Consider the following 22,372-nt stretch of genomic DNA (forward strand, 5'->3'; position numbering starts at 1 on the left):
AGTGGTGGCAGTGGAGAGCTAGTGAGTAATAAGGATCACTGATGTTTTTCCAAGTGAAAACCAGCCTGGCTCACCTCTATTTTGCTTGTTTTATTGTTATTTGTATTGCTCTGATGCCAGATAGCAGATCACAGTTATTGAGTCCAGGGTTTTATCACCGTATAACTAGACAAAGTGCCCACTGAAATGCTTCCAGACTAAATCAGTAGGAGGCAAAAAAGAAAAGGTAAAGTCACTTGCTCACTGCTGCCCCATAATTCGGGGCTGCCCTGTTCCTCACCAAGCACCTTCACTCACCCATGGGTGCATTTTTTCCTCCTGGCCTGCCTTACTCTAAGCAGAGGTTTATAAATAGGCATTACCATTTGTTTTCCAAATAAAAGATCCTCTTGGCACACATATTCTGGGACCTGTCATGCTCCAGGGGGAGCACTTGCTGCCAGCAGGAGCTGCTCAGATCCGAAGCTTTTTATCAAGATCCTGATCTGAGGCATCAGAGAACAAAACATGCAGGGGTGACCCCATGCCATTCCCTTTGGCCGTGCCATCCTCCAGTGAGCAGCACACTCCTGTACAATCAGTTCCTCTGTTTCATGAAGTCAGGATCTATTCCTGGGCAGGGATGCCATGGAAAATGTCTCTCTGGAGCTGGCCAGGGATAATGTCTCTCTCAAGCCAATGTCTAGCACAAGATAAGCTGCCTACTGCTTGAGATACACATTACCCTCTCAAGGCCTTTCCAACACCATGGGTGCTGCTGGTGCCAGGAGCAGCCACATCCACCACTGCACCTGCTAAGCAGAAGAGATCCCACAGAGTTCAACAAAATATCAGGGCCTGTATCCATGCATCAACTGAAGCAGAATAATTCCCAGATCCAGAGAGAAAAGCACAAACAAAGAGAACCTAGACGTCAAAGAGACAAAAGCTTGCTGGGAGATGAATGCAGAAAAGCTCTGCCCAAGGTCTGAGGTTTAAAGAGAGCTGAGTAGGATGGGACTTGGCACAGATGGAAGCTATTAGGAACAGCAGAAAAGAACAGAATCTGCAGATAGTGAGAGGGGAGAACAGGTGTAAGAGAAGGCTGGGAGGAAAGCAGGTAAAGGGGTGTAAATTTTGGCTTGTGTGTACCAGTACAACAGCTACAACCCTGCAAGATGTGGTCTAGCATGGGAAAAGTCTCACAGTTCCAGAGGATCCCTGCAGGAAGCAAAGCTGCTCAGCTGCTCTAGGGGGACAGAAGCGGTGGTGATGCTGAGAATGGGTACTCCTGCTCTCCTGCTGCTCCAAGGCTTTGTCCTGGCCCAAGAGCTGGAAGCAGTTTCTCTGACTTTCTCCTGGGGGTTTTAGTGGGGGTTTTGTTTGTTTGTTTTAATTTTTCTTTTTATTATTATTGTTGTTTTGAGGGGGTTTGGGTGGTTTTTGTTGTCATTTTTTTAGGCAGATCCCAGATGAGTTCTGCAGTGGCAGCTCTAACTCCTGCCTCAAGTTCCAGAGACTCTCCAAGCATTTGCTGAGAATGACCCTAAAACTGAACTCAGCCTGTGCCAAGTGCCAGCTCTGTGGCTCACTGTGGGGCTCACCATGACAGAGGTGCTGGTGAATCTCTGCTGGTCTGACCCACCATGGTCGGAGTATCCCAGGCTGGCATCTCCACCCAGGACCAGCCTTCATCACCCAACAGCAGCACAGCAGGTGGACAGAGGGGTGAGGGTTTGTTTGCACTGATCTCAGCTCACATCTTGGTTTGGGAAGACATGCCTGGCATTCTGGTCAGTGATGACTGAGCCTTGAAGTAAATAATCAGCCATTCTGGAGGGCTGTACCTATGCATTAAGACAATTATTGCTTTCTTCCAGCCTCAGCTGTGTAAAAATACATTGCTTCTCTTTATGAGAAATTCTTATCTCCATCTATCAGTCATCTTGTCTCAGTGGAGATAAAAATCCCTGTCATATCAGAAAATGAGAAAATTATCAATATGTAGAGTGTGTGTGAAAAATAGGAGCTCTTTCTCCATTTGGGAGAATGAATCTTGGTTGTAATGTCTTATAAATGTTAGCAGCTTCTCAGACATTCAAAAATGTTAATGATCCTGAGGCACCAAAATAGCTTGCCTTGGAGTTCTCCATATTAAAAGCATTGTCTCGCCCTCTGCAGCCATCTCCAAGTCTCTGGGAGCTGAATAGTCCTATACATGGCTTTGTGCATTCAGGAAGCAGAGGCAGGATTAGTACATTCATGCAAACACAACAGGCTCCAGTGATTGCCTGTGTATCCAGCTCTGGTGCCTGGGATCAACTTAATAAATACTATCAGCTTCCACCAAGTGTAGCAGTAGAAAAAAATCTGTCAATAGCTGTAACTTTGAATAGGAAACCTCGAGTAAAGGAAATCTCTCTTCTTCAGATTTGCACTGGCCTCGTTACACTGCCTTGGAGAGAGAGAAGGGACCACAGAGGTAACAGCCCCAAGTGCTACAGCTGGGCTATGAGGGGGTCCCATCAGTCCCAGGGATTATTCCCCACCCTTCCCCATCACAGGGGTGTCTGAGCCAGCCCGGGGTCCCTCTTCCCCTGAAGAGCAGCCACTGACTCCACCTGCTGCTCCTCCAGGGGAAGGTGGGCGTTCAGGTGAGTGAACTCAGCCTGCCATCCTCCTCTCCTAGAGCCACCCATGCATCCCTGTGCTGCCCAGGGTCTTGTGTTGTTGTTGCTGCCTTCAAAAGAGTTGATTTTGGATTCAGCTCCCCATGGGAAACCTGCAAACAGCTCCTTCCCCCTCAGGCTATCTCAGACTCCAGCAGAGCCCCAGCTCCTGTGGCTGCACACAGCTCTGTACCACTGCTTTGGGCTGTCACTCATGAACATGTTCCTTCAGATTCTTCAGCTCCAGGGCAGCCTCAAGCAGCCAAGGCTGCCACATGTCACCACATCCCCAGGCATGCAGAAGAGTGGTTTAATTCAGATCCAAGCTTTATTAAGGCTACCTGGAACCACAGGTTTGAGTCCTGGCTCCACTGAAGCTGATTGGGGGCTCCAGTGGAAAAATGCTGCAGAACTTGCTACTTTTCCAGGCACTCCTGTGCTAGTACTCACATCTGAATCTGTTCTGCTATTTTCCTTTTCAAATATCTGTCCCTTTTGCTTTTATGAGTCATCAGCTGTTTTATTTTCCTACCAGATTAGATTGTTCCTCTCACTGTAGCTTTGGGCTTTTGCAGCTGGATGGGACCCAGGAGACCTGAGCACAGAGCATCAGGACAGAAGACATGGTAGAACACAAAAAGGGCAGCTGGTGCTCAACAGCTGCCACAAGTCACTTAAAATGTCTTTTGTTTCTTAGCTATTGTTTGGCTAAACGTGGTACCTGAAGCTTGAACAATAGGCAGAAGCAGGGTATTGCACTGAGGGGCTGATGGGGTGCACTGATGGAATGCAAGGTGGGTTTCAGTGTGTGTGGCCAGAAGCAGCACATTTGCCTAGAAAGTCCTTCCAGGCGGCCCATTAACTGAGCTCCCAAGGAGCCACACAAACAATGTTTATTGCATTTCTTTGAGTCCACACTGGGGGAGTTTATTTAAACAATTTGGTGCAGGGAAAAATCAATGTTGGCAGGGATTTGGGTTGCAGCCACGAGTAGATGGAGCTGTGGGAGGGCTGCTCCTGGAGAGAGGTCCAGGCCACCCACACTGGGCTCTTCTTCCTCCTGCACCAAGGTGTGCTGGGCCCTGAGGAGAGGTCTCCAAACCTTCTTTGAGGCAGGTAGGTTATTTCTGGGATGCTCAAACTGGATGCAAGTGTCCCACTGCCCAGCTCACAGATCAATGTCCCCATAACCTGCTGAGACTCCTGTTCCACCCCATGTGGGCATTGTGTTGTTATCCCTCCTCAGAGAGCAGAGGATAAGAAACAGGCTGCTTTCAGACACTTTAGCAACTGCTTTCTCAAAGCTTGTGGTGCTGCTCCAAAGGGAGCTACTCTTTGCATACACCACTCCAGAGCTTTTTGGATGCACCAAGTGAATGAAATGTAAATTCCTTCTTTTTTTCCCCATTAAGTTCCTCTGTTCTGAAGCTGAATTGAGTTTTCTGAGCTAATTGTCCTTCCCATTCCAAACAAACAATGTCTTTGAAAAACTGCCTGTACTTTTATACACCTAACATCTGTTTTTGGTAAAAATTCTGTACCTTTTTAAATACTACTTGCAGTCTAGAAAGGGAGGGTGATATTTAGTAGATGATCTTTGCCCTCATTTTTTAACAAAAAACCCCATCCATTAACTCTGCTGCTGGCAATTGAGAAAGCAGTTGGGCTGAACTTTTAAGCGAACAAACACTTATGGATCTATTTATACTTGCCCTGCAGCAGACTACCATAGGTGGAAATACTGTAATTATTTCCTCTCCCTGGTTTCCACTGTCCTATAAAGATCTCCTGGAGCAGCTTGTTAACAAGTTACTGCTGCACATGGTGAAATTAGAATCAAGTCCTTATTAACAACCAAACCAAATTGACTAAAAATTACTAAAATTGGCAGTAGCAAAGGTGAGAGGAGCTGCTTTGAGACAGCTTTTGCTTCTTAGCCCCATCTATCTAAGAAGGCTGAGAATTACAAATTACGAATGTGGCTGGCACTTGAGTGGGGACAGGGACCTGGTAGGGAGTGAGGGGGAGAGGCAACATCAGTTTTTCCTGTATTCCTTTTTCCATCACTGCATGTTTCCAAATTAATTCCTCTCCCTAAAGAGTCCCTCTCCTTTGTTATCTTCCCACTCTTCTCCCAACCCCTTCTCCCTTGGTTTATTTCTCAGAGCAGATGACCTCCTCTGCTCACCATCCAGGTTAACTCTAGTTTCAGTATCAAAGATCTTTTAGGCTGAAAACTGCTTTTAGTGGGCCCATGTTAAAACCCAGAAGTGTCTGGTCACCAGATAAGCAGCTGCTCCTCAGTCAGGGCTATCCATGTGCTGGTACTCCCAGTTACATGGTCTGAAACCATTGTGCTTCATCACAACTCAGGAGGGTCATGAACTCAGTTACAGCTGATTGTGGACCACATGGGAAGAGCTGAAGAAACGGGGGAAAAAAAGTCATTAATATTAATTCAGGCAGCCTGCTCTTTAGAGATCTTTTGTTTTCATGGAAAAATTTTGGGGTGTTTTGAAGTGACATTGTTACCTCATTCATTAGGAAATGGCCAGTGGTGATATTTACTCCTTCTGTGGTAGAGTCCAAATGACTGGGTTATGAAAATAAGCCTTATACTGTTCAGAAGTATGAAATGTGGCTCTTCAGCTCCAAGCATGAAGTAATGATGCTTCTGGAGCAAGAGTATGGATGTGCTACAAATCCTGGTGCTGTGAACTTCTGCCTCCCCTGCAGGACAAGGGAACAGAACCCTGAGCTGTGAACAGGTAGAGGGTCTGGAGTAGCCTGGATGGAGTCAGGTGTGCTCTGCATTTTAGTGATGCCCTAAATGTCCAAGAGCATCTTTACTATGGGAAGATCTTTTTAAAAAGCATTTTTCCTTTGTGCAACCTACTCTGGGTAAGCCAGCATTAGCAGGGGTCTGGATCAAGCATCTCCAGAGGTCCCTTCCAACCCCAACCATTCCATGATCCTATGATGATATTAGGAAAAATTTCTTCACCTAAAGGGATGCCAAGAATTGGAGCAGGCTGCCCAGGGCAGTGATGGAGTCACCATCCCTGTAGGTATCTAAAGGACTTGCAGGGGTGGCATTTGGGGACGTGGTTTAATGGTGGGCTTGGCAAGTGCTGGTTTATAGCTGGACTTAATCTTATAGATTTTTCCAACTGGCTGTGGGGAAGGCTACAATGAGTCCCTAAGGTGAGAGTCTTAGCAGAGATTACAAAATCCTCACTTCATTAAAGGAGTGAATAGCCTTCCTTGATAGCAGGAAATGCAAAGCAGGTACCAATTCAGTGCCATTGTACAGCAATATCCTTTGGAAGATTTGCCAGATGGATGGCAGCAAGACTTTTTGACTTTTTTTCTCAGCCAGCCATATCATCATCCATCAGTCACTTTGGGCTGACATTGCAGAGCATGGCTGTCTCCTTTTTGCCTTGCTCCTGTTTATTTCTAGCAGACTTATTTATATCTGGAACTGATATAAGTGGCACGATTTCTTTGTTTCATTAAAAGATTCCTTGATCTAAACTTTAAAATATTTGTCTTCAGAAAGATCAAAGTCAATCCAGTGTATGTCTGGCACCCCTGAGGCTTTCTTACATCCCAGTCTTCAGGTAAACCTGGAAAAGACATTTTGTGGCAGAGTAGTAAACTACGGTGACTAGGTTAAAGTGGAGCTGGCCATGAATTCTTGGGTACTAATATATGCCTATCATCCAGGCTTCTTAATTATTATTTTCCAAGAGGCGAAACAATGTTGACAGAGCTGGCACTGTCAGATACAAGTCAAGGTAAAACCCAGTGCCAACAGCAAGCATGGAAAATTACATCCCACTGCCCAGCAACTCATAGTCAAGCAAGTAAAATATGATTTACACAGCTGAGCAGAGGCATTGACGGGGTGCTAACCTAGGAGCCAAGCACTCCTAAACCCCATCTGTGATGACCTGTTCCTTACCCCTGGGAAAACTGCAGGCAGACAGCTCCCTAAAATAGACTATTAATACTGGGTACCTTATTTATTAATTTTGGGGTGTGAATCTTTATGTCCCCTGATTTCTAAACAAACGGTGGCACGCTGTGACTAGGGCAGAGCTGTCTCATTCCTTCCTGTTGCTGTGGAAGGCAATTTTTTCCCAGCTGATCTCAGTTATTCCAGGAATCAGTAGGTCTCAGTGCCCGCCCAAGCCTCTCTGCCTGTTACCTGCCAGTGCCATGGAAAGGACAGGGTGTTTGTGGGCACTTTGAAGGAGCAAAGCTGAACAGAATTGCTGAGTGCTATTGTGGAGGGTTGGAGGACATCCTGGATATGAATCATCTTGCTCTTTCTGACCTACTGTCCTAATTGAAACTCATTTATTCCTCAGATGCTCGTCACTGCCCCAGTCGTACCTTTTCACAATGAAACAGCAGCCTAGAGCTGCAGGTGTTTGTCCCACTCCTTCATTACGTGACAAATTAGAGGAGATTTAGTAAACAGACATGCTGAATCATGGATCCTCCCTGAACATGACCCCAAATCTCCAAGGATCCTCCCCAGCTTGCCTTTTTGTTTTGTTGTTTTCTGTGGCAGGGTCAGGCCAGGACATGGCTTTCCCATTAACTATATGAATTTTACTGCTGTGCATGTTCCAGTAAAATCAAAGGCCTAAGAAAAGGGATTATGTGGAAGCTCTTTTTTGTCAGGTCCTTTACACTCATTAGTTATAGTTTAGATCACAAGCTGCAGGGCGGGACCAGCAGAGTTGCTCCTGTTTGGCTGTGCAGGTGTTGCTGTTTCTTCAGGAACCTCTATCGCTTTGTGGATCAGGGATGACAGATGTCCCAGCCTCTTTTTTCCAACACATTTAAGAAGCACGTTCTTCTCTGACCATCTTGTATCTCTGTTTGTTAAAGGGAGGACTGATTGCCTGCTCCAAGACACCCATAGTGACAGTCTGCCCATCCTCATCCCTTCGAAGAATTTCCATCCAAGGGCTCATCTTTGCTGCAGAAAGAGCTAGGACTTCCAGCCAAGAGTGCTCTGCTCCCTGCTCTGTCCACACTCCTCCTGGCAAGGCAACAGTAAATGGCAGCTGAGTAACCCAGCAGTTGCTGTGGATGAAGAGGTGAAGTGCTGGAGTGGCTGCAGACATTGAATCCATCGCTCCCCTCAGCAAATCCCCTGGTGTCTCCCTGGAGTCTTCCCAGTGATGTTCTTGTCATGTAGGCACTTCCCCCATCCAGCTGAACTGGGGACATTAACAATTAATTGGATGCCACTTGGGCAGGCTGCTGTCAAGCACCTAGCAAGAACAATCTGGACAGGAATATTGGGCTTTCCAAACATAATTCTGTCCATATAAGTGAGAGAGAGCTGTCAAATGCACCTTGGGCTGAGAGTACAACCAACACCAACCTGTCTGAGGAAGCCATGGATGCTTTCATGTATTTCACACTTATCTTTAAAGGGTTCAGACAGCATTTTTTAAAATCTCAGAATGTGTTGCTTTCTTCACCATTAGAGATTCCTTTCTTTTCCCCATTACATCTTTTAAATGTGGCTTTATTTTGCAAAGGTTCAACCTTTGTGCTGATCAACCAGAAGAGACCAGATCCTTAACTCTGGCTGGATTCTGACCCAGCTTTAGATCAGCTCTGAAATTTGGATTTGCTCCTCCTTACCACATTTATGGTGTTTTTTTAAAATTAGTTTTATTCTTAAGGACTTGTCTCTGGAAACACATTTCAATTAAATTTCTTCTTATTCTACAGAAGGAAGATCTTGGAGAAAATATTATCAAACTCAGAAGAGAATTTCCAGGGAGCACATCTCCTGGTGTGAAGGAACAATTGCATTATTATCTCTCTGGAGCTGGAGATAAATGGGATTTATCCTCTTTGAGGCAAAGAATTTATCAGGCAACAAAAGTTACAATTCCTGGTAAGGAACAAGGTTGGGCTGTGCAGCAACAAGTACTTCTGGAGAATGTAAGCCTGACACATGTGCTGAAGTTACTCTTTATTTTCTGATATGAAACCAGTCCCATTTATATAGGAAACAAATTTCAGCCTCTTCCTTACTCAGCTTTCAACAGCTGCTCATGCAATAAATAGTTCAGCCAGCTAGAAAGATGTTCATAGATAACTGGAAACAATACCAATTTCTGCCATTTCCATGACTGTTTTCACTTCCAGATCCTCCAGCTCGGGGCTGGCATCTTTTGCAAATCCTCATAGGTGGGAGGGTTTGCAAAAGATCTTTTTTGCTGTAATTCATTTAGGTCAAAGCCCTTCTTCTGCTCTTTCTTTTCACTACCTGAGGGAGTGTTGAAACAGAGATCATCCAAGGCACAAGTGCTGGTTTGACTTACTGCCACAGTCAGCTAAATCTGAGCTCTCTTCCCAGTACCCATAGCTCAGTTCACCTCGGGTCTCTGGCATTGCCTCTTACAATTGCCCTTATTACACTTAAATTTCAAAACCTGAGAATTCTTCTGGTTTTAAGCATAATCACACAGTTATACCTCCAAATGAGTAAGAGGTTATTTTCAAGATTTAAAAAAATCCATTTAAAATACTTAGGTCTTCATTAACTTGGTCATGTATGCAGGTACTTTTAATAAAAGTCTGTTCCGAGCAGTGTCAGGTCTGTTTGCAGCCTTGGGTTAGACTGAAATGAAATTGCAAGAATTTATGGAAAAGCTCTTTGTGAGAAAACATCCTCACTATGTAGCCTTAGAAACTAGAGAGTTAGAGTTGGAGCTCAGAGAATGGCTATGAATATGGAGAGCCAGGAGTTGGAATAATCACAAGGGAGGCAACTGCACCAGCCAGGATGAAAGATGAGGGTTTCAGCAGGAAATTGATCAAGATAACAAAGCAGGGGGAAGATGTCTTGTGACAGCAGCTGGATTTGTAGCATCTAGCCTCAAATAGGATCATGAAACATAAGTTTGCTTGGAGGAGGAAAAAATCAATCAGGAGATTTCACATAGGATTGTGAGACTATAGAAAGCTCCAAGGCACCCTGGAACACTGCACCATTTACCCTAATCGGGGGGTGAGTCAGCACTCAATTATGCTCAGGCAATTTTATATTCAGTTTTTTATGCGTTGGCGACAAAGCAATTTAGATAATATGGTCACACAGTAGAATCACTTTCTTTACAAATCTGAGTTCCATTAGCTACAATAAAAAGTATGTCACTCTGAGTGCTCATTTCCCAGCATGCAAGATAATCGTCATGTGGGATCAAGAAAAAAATCTCTTCTTTCCATTTCCAAACTCAATGTAATTGTGTGACATGGCTGTTTTATCCCTGCTTCTGCAGATCTTTGTTACAGATGCTCTTGAGACTGCACAGATCCACTGCTGTGTGCAGGAGCTGTCTGAAGTCTTTGCATAAATAATAGCACATGAGATAATGGCTCCTACTGGGTTCTGTGTTCTAGAGAAAACATTCTGTTCTAATGAAGTGGGTCTTACATATGTAGGTACATGAGGGTGATCTATCCATTACGGGGTAAAGAGCTGTGACCTGTGAAACAGAAGAATCTCTGTGAAATTGTGTTATTGACAAGTCCCATGAGCACTGTCCTGGGGGATTTCAAGGTGTGGTTTTATGCAGCATTTTGACATCAGTTCGGGAACGATGTTAAGCTAATATGACTTTTTGCTTAATCTTTTAAGGCACTTATGTTGGGAACTACTCTTTTAGGAATCAGAAGCTGAAGAGGAAATGAGTGATTTACTATTTGGACTGAGTCTCCCATGAATTTCTCCTTACATGAACAGGATGCACAAACTGTGTAAAATCCATTTTGTATGTCTCAGAAGCAAACACACAGTTTGAATCTTCATTCCCTTCCATTGCTCCTGTCTCTGTGACTCAATGGACTTTAATAGGAGCTGAGTAAGGACCAGATCTGTAGCACAGCAAGCTTAAAGAGATATTTCCATTGGCTTTTTTCCCCCTATGGATAATACCCTTAAAGATTCAGGGTCAAACCTTCAGCTGTCCTATCCAGACATCTTTCCACTCAACTCTTCATATCTGCACTAATATTAGGTCCCTGCTTATCTGGGAAACACCCTTGTTGGGTTTTGTTTGGTTTCCTTTTAAATTAAGATAGTTTTAATGATCTTCTCATGAAGACGATTTTCAGACTTAAAAAGACCCATTTGAACTCATTTACTTTGAAGTCGCCATCACTCACACAGTCATAGCATGATAGCACAGCAGGTTAACTCAGCACTTCTCAAATCAGACTGCCTCCAGACCTAGCATCAACACCTCTAACCAGTGCCCTTCCTAAAGGTGATATTCTGCCTGCCACCTGGTAGTCACTAATTAAACTCTCCAAGTCCTGGGCTCAGAATAAAACAGTTACTGATAGGAATAGTATGCAGGAAGGCATATGAAACCCAGTCAACAGCCACATGCTCCAGAAAAAAGGGGTTGCCTGAAAGCTTAAAATATGGATGGCTTCCTACTGAGCTGCACTGTTCTTGATTGTTTTAAGTTCTTAGGCAAGAACCAAGGGAGATCTTTTGGGGATGTTAAAATTATATTTTCTTCTGGGTTTTATTGCAAAAAATTGAGGTGCCTTCCTGTCTTGATAATAAATTGACAGTACAGGGAAACATCCTTCCTCTTCTTCTCGTTTAAGGAGCATCTACATCACTTTGTTGAAGAACTAGAAAATAGTGAAGGCTTCACTGATCCTTCCTAAGTAAACAAAAAGCATTGCTGGGAGAGCCAAAGAGTGCAGATTTGGCTTAGAGAACACTGTGGTTAGTCAGGAAAGGTGGTATTGGTTGGATCTCTGCCTAAATAAAGTTGAGTTTCCATTTATTTCAAAAAGAGACCACTGGTATTTTTTTTACCCTAGCTGATGATAATCAGAATGTCAAAAAAGTAGCAGAATTTTTGTGTTTATTGGACTGTTATGGTAAACAGTCATACCTCATTCCTCCTTCTTTCAGTTTAAATGGACTGAATGAAAGCTATTTCTTTGTACTGACTTTTTTCCCCATTCATTATCTATTTTTTTTACATTCAGTATCTCTCTTGAATAAGACTGAATGGTTTTCCTGGAATTCCTTTTTCAGGAAAATAAAGATTTCCTTGCCTTCCTGGAAAATGCTAAGTACACGAAATTATTAAGTAAATTCCTAGTGAGATGTTTTCAAGCTACCTTCATCTATTCAGAAACTGAAAGGGCAAAAGATCAGCCCTTCATCTTCAATGTTTATTTTTGATCCCCATGAAAGTATTGACAATTTAAAAAGCAGCTTTCTGTCTCTTTAAAACTGTTTATGAATCACTGTTTGGAATGAGCATAGTAAAGCACTTGAAGCTGATTAACTTAGAAGTTCCATGGCTATCAGCTATCATGGCTATCAGGTCCTCACCCCATAATTTTATCTATTAACAGATACTGCACAGCGAACTGACAAACTGGCAGGATCCCAGCACAAAGGTGAACTCGAGGAAAAAATTATATTGGATTTTAATAAAAATTTCTTTAAAGGTCAACCTCTTTAATGTATTAAATCAACCTTCCTTCTTCAGCCCATTTATTCACAGCTGTAGGAAATTCTGATGCTCATAAAATATTTCCCATTCCTCCCCTTCCTGTTACAGTTTCTACCTACTTCTGACCATTACTTTTCACAGCAGTTTTAGATTACTTACTCCTCATTTCATTCTTTTTTACTGGCCTTCTCAGAATCTGTACCCCATTCTGAAAATGTCACTTATCAGGCTTATCTTCAGGAACAGATCCTACCTTATACCATCTTCTGACAAAACAACAACCCACATTTTCACTTGAAGTTTCATCTTTGAAGGTGGACGAAACTTTGGGAAGAAACAACTTTGGTGCAAAATCTTTATTTCTCCTGGTTTTATTTCTCCTTCTTATCCAGCAACTGATTTCTGTGTCTTGCTCAAATTTTTCCAGGTAATCTATATTATTGGTAGCATTCCACTTAAGAGGGACTGATGTTCTTGTGAGCTCTGAGCTCTAATCTCCTGCATATCAGTTCCTTCTACTGTTGGCCCAGAAAAATTGCATATATTGAGAGAAAAATTACATATATATGCACATATATACTCATATAGAGAGCTGTTTTTTTTATTAAGATGAGTAACTAATATCTAAGTACCAACTTAGAAGGGGTTTTTTTCAGTATACTCCCTACAAAAAGCTGTAGATACCCAGACTTGGAACCTGCCCTTCAGTCTATGGCATTCGAGCTCCAGCTCTTGGTAGCCAACTTTCTAAAATATTGGCATCACCAGAGACACTAACATCACACACACTGGAACAGCAGAGCAAGTCCTGTTGCTGGTGTTTTGGATTTGCTTTCCCAGCTAAGCTGTGGGGCAGACCAGACCCAGAGCATCCCACAGGAACTGATACCCAAAATTCCAGGGTTTCCAGGATGGGGTGATCAATGCTGGGCTGTTCTCAGCCCATCGGTACTGCACCCTCTGTCCTCCATTCTCTCCCTTTAACTGCAATATTTCCCTCCTTCCTCTTTAAGGGCTGTTCTTCCCCCTCTGTCACAACTGAACCTCTGCCCAAACCAACAGACACTGCCTCCATCCCTTCCCTGCACGTTCCCAGGACCCAGCTCCCACTCTTCAGCCCCCTGAGCAGCAGAGGACCAAGCCCGGGCACAACTTGGGCTGTTTGCCCTGGGGCAGGAGGTTGCACAGAGTCATGGCACACATTCTGCCATGTGCACTTCCTTGGCAGCTTGAGCTGTGCCAGCCACTGCCTGACAGCTGCTCTCCATCGCTGGGAACCAACACGTACACCTTCACAGGATTACAGACAACACTGGGGCTCTCCTACAAGGTGACCTGGCTGCTTTGCCTGAATTCTGCTCCTGCTTATTTCTTACTCCATTGAAATGTCACTTACAAGGTGATTTAGTGGTTTCCCACATCAAAAAACCTTTGTGGTCAGAGAGCTCTTGGTACTGGGCAACACCTGATAGGTCCAGACCCCCCTTCTAATCAGTATTTACAGAGAAATCACTGCTGGTAAAGTGAAATGAAAAAGAATATACATTCCATTTCAAACTCAGTGCTAAGAAATCTGCTGGAGAGCAGCCAGGCCTGGTTGCTCACACTGATAGATGGTGGGGAAAAAGAACACATGTTAAAATCAGCAAATGGATAAAATCAGGCTAGAGAGGGATGAATACAATGGGGAAAGCTTTCCATTTTTTCAAGATCAAAGCCCAGTCTCCCACGCTAAAGGGAGAATTGTTATCCTAAATAAGAAAATGTTAAAAAAGAGTCTGCACTCTATTGAGGAATGTATGATACAAAACTCCATGTCCACCGTCAGGATAAATCTTATATATTCTGTACAGCAACATTCATTTAGCAGAGAAAACGATTCTATGAAAAGCATGGGTGGTAGAAATTCTGAGCCTGTCTTCCTGCAGCTTTAAAATTCTTGTCCTCGTTGACATAATTAGTAAAAAATGTCTTGGTTATATATGATTGCTTTAAACAATTTTTAAGATTAACAAACAGTATTTTGGATTTGGACACAGTGTTGATCAATAAGCAATACTAATTTAGATTTTTAAAGAGTGCTAGTTATTATTTGAGGAATCAGATTTAGCTTTCTTTAGCAGAAAAGAAGGTCTCTTTGTCAAGTCTGTGCAGTCTCGGCAAGGTTTTATGGTAATGTAGTTGTTCTACAATGCAGAGATCTTAAAGATTATTCTGCAGAGACTATGGAAATTGTAGTTCAGCTGCTGATGGCTGTCTGCTGGCCAGCATTGCAGGATCTGGCTATGAGCAGGGCATGAGATCAAACCCTTCTTATTTAATATAGATTAAGAAAGTCTTCCTACTTCTAATCTCACTCCTGCCTCCTTCCCTACTCTGAAATACTTGTGTTGATTTGCTCTGCTGGGGAGAAGACTTGTCAAGGTCTGTCAGAAGAGATGAGAATATATAGTTTTTCTTTTCTTTTAAGATTAATCTTCCAGCTGAATAGAACTGGCAACATGAGCAAAATTTTGCTGCTGGGGTTATTTTGTATTGATTGCATTTTTAAAGATTTTTCTAGCAGGCAGACATTCTGTTATTGCTGTATATTAATCAAAGGGGCTGAAAAATACTGCAGGCCCTAATCTGACCCTTGTGGATCAAAAAGCCAGTTGAGGTTTTAAGAATACAAATGATCCTGGATTAAACTCTGGGTTTAGGTGTTAATAATTTAACACTACTACAGTTTGGCCACTGTGTAGTCCATGCTGTGTATGGACTACACTGTGATCACTGCAGTTTAAAAGCTATTTCTTCAGACAAACATGGATAAATTGAAACTTTCACTGGAACACTAGAAGTGGGGTTGATCCTCAAAGGTTACTCCTGGGCCAATGACCCATCATTAACATTTAGAATCATAGAATGGTTTGGGGCGAGAGGGACCTAAAAATCGGTCTAGTTGCATTTAACACTAAATTTTCCTAAAGCATGGACTGCATGAGAAGTTTCCTTTCCATAAGCCCCAGAAAAGCACATCCCGATTTTTACAGCTTTAAAGGATCCCATGACTGCCTTGATTACCAATGTCTTAGCTCTGTACATTTAATTCATGCTTCTAATACTTATCATGTAACACTAAAGCCATTTAAAAGAAAGTCTCTGCTTTTAAAACCTGGCTTTTTTTAGCAGCTCAGCAGCAGCCACCGGGTTTGTAAAGCTCCTCATGAAATCTCACCTGAAAACAGTGATCTGAGGCAGTGTGCTGTTTCTCCCACTTCAAAGGGAAATCTGCTGCTGCCACCCCAGAACTGAGCACAGCGAGAGCTGAACCATCACCAGTATCTGATGTCACCTGCCAGCGTGTGTTTGTTGTTCCACGGAGACTCCTGAGCTCTAATATCAAAACCAAACCAAACCAAAACAACCCCCTCTATTTGTCTTTTCACCTTCTCTGTTCAGGGAGTTGTTTCACTTTGTCTCTTTTTGATCAAAATAAATACCCAGGACTCTCTTTCAGATTCCCAGAGATGCTACAGCAGTTCCCAGTAGTCTCCTAGTTGCCAGTGCTTGTTATCATTTCACACTTTATTTTCCATTTGGGGTGCATAGTGACAAGTGGCCCAGTTTTCACTGAAGGCATCTTCAACCCTCTAGATTTAAAAATGAGTGAGAAATAAAGGGGGGAATTGTAAATATTTTGGGTCTTAATCAAGATTTTCAAGTCGTTTGTAATACCACAATCCCAACAGCATCAGCACTGATACATCTGAATAAAAACTGTCTTACAGTGATTTAACTATTCCATCAGAAATGTTAAGCTCTGTAAATCCTAAATATTACTCTCTTCTTTCCCTTAATATTTTAAGCTTATATTCCCATATATATAGTCTCTCCAAAGGGTTAAGAGTCTTGGCATTTCTTCTAATTGGCATTTCCAAATCTCTCCCGGGGCCCGTGGAGCACTTATGCCAAAATGCTTCATTATCATACAAACAGAGCAAGAGGCAGAGAATCACATATATATATACATATATATATATATATACACATATATATCCCTTCGCAATTCGTCCTCCAGAGCAGGGTCCTGCTGGCGGTGTGAGGGAAACCGCCCCAGCGCCAACCCTGAACACCCCGAGCGGTGTTTAAGAGCAAATCCGGGGGATGATTTAAGGAATACTAAAAACACTCCAGTGTTCCAGTTCACACTCCAGTGCCCCTGGAGGCGCCAGAACCCCCCGACCCTCGCACAAGGAGCAGCCCCTCGACACTCCCAGCACCCATCCACTCCCCGCCCGCCGCTGCCGTCGCTCACCCTCGGTCCCCCAAAACCCGGCCTGGCTCCGCCCCCTGGCTCCGCTGGCCAATCAGCGATGGCCGCTCGGGAAGGCAGCCAATCGCCGGGCGTTGCTACCTGTGGGGAGTATTTTTAGCCGCCGGGCGCGGAGTAGGCGGGGCCTGGCGGTGATGTGGGGCTGGGGTCGTCCCGCGCCCCCTCAGGAAGGAGCCCGCGCGTCACCCCAGAGCCCGAGGGGTGCCAGCCGCGTAGGCGGTCCCTGCCAGCCTCGCCATCGCCGCTGCCGAGGCCCCCGCGGGCCGCGGTGGTCATGGGAGATGTAGTCTAGCGCTCCCCCCTTCCCTTCCACGCGGGACTGAGGGGCACAAGGGCACGGTTTGACATCGGCAGTGACGCAGCGGGGCTGAGGGGCGAGCAGCGCGCTGACGTCAGAGCGGCCCCGCGCGCCGCGGCGGGGGGAAGCGGAGGCCGCGGGCGGGGAGCGGAGCCCCGGCAGGCGGGGCGGGGCCAGGCGGGGCCGCGCGGGGCGGGGCGGGGCTTGGGCCGCGCGGGGTGCGGTGTGGGGGGCGAGGCTGGGGGCGGGGCAAGGGAGGCTATAAGTAAGGGCGCGGCGGGCGGCGGGGGAGAAGTAGAGGGAGCGTAGCTGCAGCAGCTGAGTGTGCGCGTCGTGGGGGTGTGAGCAGCGCTGCCCTCCCCCCCTTCCCTCCCCCCCTTTTTTTTTCCGACCCTTCCCCCTCCCTTTTTTTTTTTTCTTCTCTTTCCTCTCCCCTCCCATCCTCGCCGAGAGAGCCGGCGCTCGGAGATGGGGGTCGGGTGCTGAGCCACCCTTCCCCCCCCGCCCTCACACCCCCGCCGGGACTGTTTGCACTACTCACGCACCCCTGGGTGAGTACCGGCCTTGAGGCGTGCGGGAGCGCGGCCGGGGGGTTGAGGCAGCACCGCCGGCCCCTGGGTGGGGTGTGCTGGAGGCGGTCACGACCTGGGGGTGCCGGGGGGGAGCCGGTGAGTGCAGGTGCTCCTCGGGGAAGGGACTGAAAGAGAGAGAGCACGGCCGGGCTGTGAGGGGTGGCTCCCCCCGGCCGCGCTCGGGTGGGGAGGAGGAAGCGGTGCCGGCTGAGTAATCGGCGCTGGGCCGCTCCGGGAGCATCGGCTGCGCCCTGCGGGACCTGCCCGACTGTGCGCCGGGAGAGGGGCCCTGCAACCCCCAGCCGCCCTCCAGCTGTCCCCCTTCCTCTTCCTCCTTCGCTTTCCTACGGGCTCAGAAAATGCTCTTCCTCCTCCCGCTGCCGCCGGAGCTTCACGGCTGTGAGCAGAAATCTAATGAGACCCAACTGCCTGGTTATGTAACTCCCACTGTTAAAGGCTCCTGCCAGGGCGCTGCTGCCGGGCCACGTATGGGCTCTGGTCCCCCAGAAATACTGCCGTCTTCCTATAAATACATGAAAAGAACAAGTTCGAGATGATCAAGCCAATATGTTTGATCAGCTGCTTTTGTACTGTGAATTCGTTTCGCGTAGAGAAATTTACAGCGTCAGCCTGGTGCGCTCAGAAAGGAGCATTCCTTTCTTAAAGGACATGGGGGAAGGGAACTAGCAAAGATGGATTAATAAATCATTTTTAAATACCCCGTTTAACCACCCAATCAGCTTTTCGGTACTGATTGTGCCCCTTTTGTAAATATCTTCTGTTTGCCCTTGATCTTTTCCTTATCCCCACCCGGTGCTGATCCAGCAAACGTTTAAAGGTCGCCTTATCATACAGCCTTTCAAACTATTCCCATACCATGTTGGGGAGAACACGAATGGTTTGGAAATAGGGTTCCAGATTTTAAAAAGAGATTATTTGGAGCGAAAAATAAAAAAGCCATGTAATCACATGTAAACCCTAACATTGTTAATATCAAAATCCTTTAACTGATTTCTCTAATCTTTAGTGATAGCTATGCTAAATTTTGTTCTTAGTGATGCAGTGCAGAACATTCCACTGTTAACAGAAATTCTGGGCTTTTAACTTGAGCCAAAAAACAATCTCCTTTTTTTTTTTTTATTGGAACTTTTGACAAAGGTGTGTAGTGTGTATGTTTATACCAGGGTACTGCAGGATTTGCATTAACAGTTCATGTGCTAATACCTGATTCTCGTCCCTTCTCTAACTTTAGACAGCTAATTTCTCTTTCGCCCTTTGTGAAGGAGTGACAGCCATATCTTACATTAAATATAAAATGGAGTCATGGAGAAGGAGAAAGGTAATCTGGTTTGAGGCTGTCAAAAGCCCTGTCAGGCCAGGAACTTTTTTTAATCTGAGCTACAGACAATGTGATACAGTAATTGGGTATATAATTGCATCTTGCATCTGAAAATAGAGAAAAATTTGTATAAAGTGAAAAATTTGTGAATTAATTTATCAGTCTTGCCAGCCTTCTGACAGAACATATGTGCAGTTATTATGTATGTGCTGACTGCATTTTAGTGTGAACTGTTGGATGTGCACAGCAGACATTTTCTCCTCAGTTTGCATAATTTCACCCGTGAAGAGTTCAGGGAGAAGATTTGCTTGGATTTAAAATAAATGTTGCGTCATTTTAGCTATTTGTATGAAATCTAGAGCAATTGTCAACATTTTTATAATTCTGCAGCCTACAGTTGCAGTCAATATGTTTCCAAACTTTAAAGTGATAAATGACCCTTGGACTAAGACCTTTCAGGCTAAACTAATGGTCTGGTACTAAATTTTGCAGCTGAGTACTATAAATCATCCAAATACAGGTTGGTAATTGAACCCTTGACAGGCTTGGGAGTTCTGTGATATCTTAAAAATTATCCTTGCTGCTTTGTGAATAACTAAACACCCAGCTCATGTGATTTGGAAGTGCCCCATGCTGTATAAGTAAACACAAGCCCATCCTTTCTGGTGTTGTTTATAAGTCATGCTGAATGGAGCTGACATCCTCACCTTCCGCAGGCAGGAACAGAAATAGTTTGATGTACATTTTTTCACTTAAAAAGTAACCTATTTTCTGCAGAAAGTGAAGCTAAAAGAATAGGCCTTGGAGCTTGAATCTTACGCTGTTCTTACTTGGATATGTTTGCTTTTGTTTTTTCTTAAAGGAACAAGAGCACTCAAGGTGAAGGATAATAATCAACTTGAATCAGCACTTTGAATGAAATTTTGTTTCCCTGTGGCATCTTGAACACTTTCTTCTTCGGGTTTTGAAACTGACTTATAACTCTGTGGCACAGCAGCTATGCAGCTTGAAATCCAAGTAGCACTCAATTTTATTATTTCATATTTGTACAATAAGCTTCCCAGACGACGTGTCAACATTTTTGGTGAAGAGCTTGAAAGACTTCTGAAGAAGAAGTATGAAGGGCACTGGTATCCAGAAAAGCCATACAAAGGATCAGGGTTTAGATGTATTCATATAGGGGAGAAAGTGGACCCAGTCATAGAACAAGCATCCAAAGAGAGTGGTTTGGACATTGATGATGTTCGTGGCAACTTGCCTCAGGATCTTAGTGTTTGGATTGACCCGTTTGAGGTTTCATACCAAATCGGTGAAAAGGGACCAGTGAAAGTGCTTTATGTGGATGATAATGAAAATGGATGTGAGTTGGATAAGGAAATCAAGAACAGCTTTAACCCCGAGGCCCAGGTGTTCATGCCTATTAGTGACCCAGCATCTTCAGTGTCTAGTTCTCCTTCTCCTCCCTTTGGTCACTCAGCTGCTGTGAGCCCAACCTTCATGCCCCGCTCCACTCAGCCTTTAACCTTCACTACTGCCACATTTGCTGCCACCAAGTTTGGCTCAACCAAAATGAAGAACAGCAGCCGTGGCAACAAGGTCGCCCGCACCTCTCCCACCAACCTTGGCTTGAATGTCAATGACCTGTTGAAGCAGAAATCCCTCTCCTCCTCCATGCACTCTCTGTATGGGCTCAGCCTAGGCAGTCAGCAACAGCAACAGCAGAAGACTTCTGCCCTGTCTCCTAACGCAAAGGAGTTCATTTTCCCCAGCATGCAGGGTCAAGGTAGTACCAGTAGCATCTTTCCTGGTGACAGCCCCCTTAACCTCAGTCCTCTCCAGTACAGTAATGCCTTTGATATGTTTGCAGCCTATGGAGGTCTAAATGAGAAGTCTTTTGTGGATGGCTTGAATTTTAGTTTAAACAACATGCAGTATTCTAACCAGCAATTCCAGCCAGTTATGGCTAACTAAAAATAAACCGAAAATGAAATCCAAGTAAATACTATTGTACAAGTTAAAATGCACGTACCCAAGGGTGTATCTTTTTTTCCACCTCTTGAGATTTTTTTTAAGGCTTGTAGTATGAATACATTCAGGCTTGGTTAGATAAATACAACATGCATCATTTTTTCATTTGCCAACCAAGCACAAAATTATTTTATACTGACTGTACATTACAAAAATATACTCTCAAAAATATGGCCTCTTGCCAGTATTTAAGATATAGCAAGGAAGTGGCTGATTTTTTTCATGTGACTATATATATATATATGTGCTCAGACATATATGTATATATATATATAAAAAATTGGCACTAGTAGGTGGGTTTATTGGTCTTTTTCTAATTGTATAATTTAATTTAGTACAAAGTTTGTAAAATATCAGAGTATATATATTGTTTCTACAACATGGTATTGCATTTATATCTTTTTACTACAGTGATCTGTGACAGCTGCAGCAGCTTCATGTTGTATTTTTTTTACTGAAATTGTAAGATATCCATCTTAAAGACATCAATTCTAAAAAAAGTAAAAAAGTTGTGTACAGAATATACCTTAGTAGTGGAATTAAAATGTATGAAATATTTGCTTTTTTCAAAAGAAACACAAATTGTATTTTCTGTTAAAAGTTTAAAGATTTTTGCTATATATTATGGAAGAAAATGTAATCGTAAATATTAATTTTGTACCTACATTGTGCAATACTTGAAAAAAGGTATAAAAGTATTTTGAGTCAGTGTCTTACATGTTAAGAGGGACTGAAATAGTTTATATTAAGTTTGTATTAAAATTCTTTAAAATTACTTGGCTGTGGCGATGTGTATGCGTGTTCTTTGTGTCCCAGTGAGAATGTGATGACTGCATTCCTTGTGCTGGGATGCACCACAGTCTGACTCAGGAGCAAAGGGAAGGGTGGGTCTGTGGCTGCACCTCAAGGGGGGTTCTTAACCCAAAATACCCCTGTCAAAGCACAGAACCCCATTAGGGACTTGCCTGCAATTATTTGAACACATTCCACTTGTTTTTCATAACTGCAGTTCACTAAAGCCAAAACGCAATTCTATTTTTTTTTCCTTAATAATAAGGAATAATAACAATAAAATAATAATAATTAAGACTCTTAAGCTCTGTGAACACTGAGTTATGGGGCAATGGAACGTGTCTAGTAGGGACTCAGGTGATTCAGTAACATCTCCTTTCCATGTCATCAGGATTATTGGAACTATTCTCTCGGGAGGTCCTAGACCAGCAAATCAGCATTCTGCCTCTGTATTAGGGATTAATAGCTCAGAAATGAAACTGAATAAAAGTGCTGATTTACAGCTTACTAAACCCATTGCAAACTCGCATTTTATATGCTCTATTAACAAAAGAAATGTAATACAGCTACGCTGTGATATTCTAAGGTATTGATTTTAGCAGATTTTACCAATTTTAGCTGAATATATGCTCAAAATCAAATGTGAGTGGGAGGGGAAAGAATTCACAGGCTGACAGAACAACTGTTTTTCCAGGGCTATTTTGAAGTTGCACCCCATATTCTTTTCCATCTGCTCAGCAAATAGAGTTCCTTGCTAATGGACATTGTCAAGGGGAAGAGAAACTGCTTTAATGTGTAAATCTGACAAAGGTCAGCTTATGTTCCATGGCAGCTCCAGCCATACAGA

At 43.9% G+C, this 22,372-nt stretch overlaps 1 protein-coding gene and 1 long non-coding RNA gene across 3 annotated transcripts in view; one reads left to right on the forward strand and one right to left on the reverse strand.

The window, feature by feature from the left end:
- Positions 1-16,978, reverse strand: part of LOC131585825 (uncharacterized) — a 42,043-nt gene extending 25,065 nt beyond the window's left edge. For both annotated transcript variants that reach the window (XR_009279051.1, XR_009279052.1), the window contains exon 1: positions 16,479-16,978. This is a non-coding gene — a long non-coding RNA (uncharacterized LOC131585825). The remainder of the gene's footprint in view (positions 1-16,478) is intronic.
- A 101-nt stretch (positions 16,979-17,079) lies between these two features.
- Positions 17,080-21,508, forward strand: TOB1 (transducer of ERBB2, 1). Its single transcript, XM_058852240.1, has 2 exons — positions 17,080-17,345; positions 19,568-21,508. The coding sequence occupies exon 2, from the start codon at positions 19,705-19,707 to the stop codon at positions 20,674-20,676; it is 972 nt and encodes a 323-aa protein (XP_058708223.1). The 5' UTR covers positions 17,080-17,345; positions 19,568-19,704; the 3' UTR covers positions 20,677-21,508.
- Positions 21,509-22,372: the final 864 nt, after the last annotated feature.

This window comes from Poecile atricapillus, chromosome 17 (assembly GCF_030490865.1).
Source record: "Poecile atricapillus isolate bPoeAtr1 chromosome 17, bPoeAtr1.hap1, whole genome shotgun sequence".
NCBI lineage: Eukaryota > Metazoa > Chordata > Aves > Passeriformes > Paridae > Poecile > Poecile atricapillus.

Bases quoted from the DNA above. Each gene is read 5' to 3' on its own strand.
- TOB1 (XM_058852240.1), top strand. From the start codon at position 19,705: ATGCAGCTTGAAATCCAAGTAGCACTCAATTTTATTATTTCATATTTG.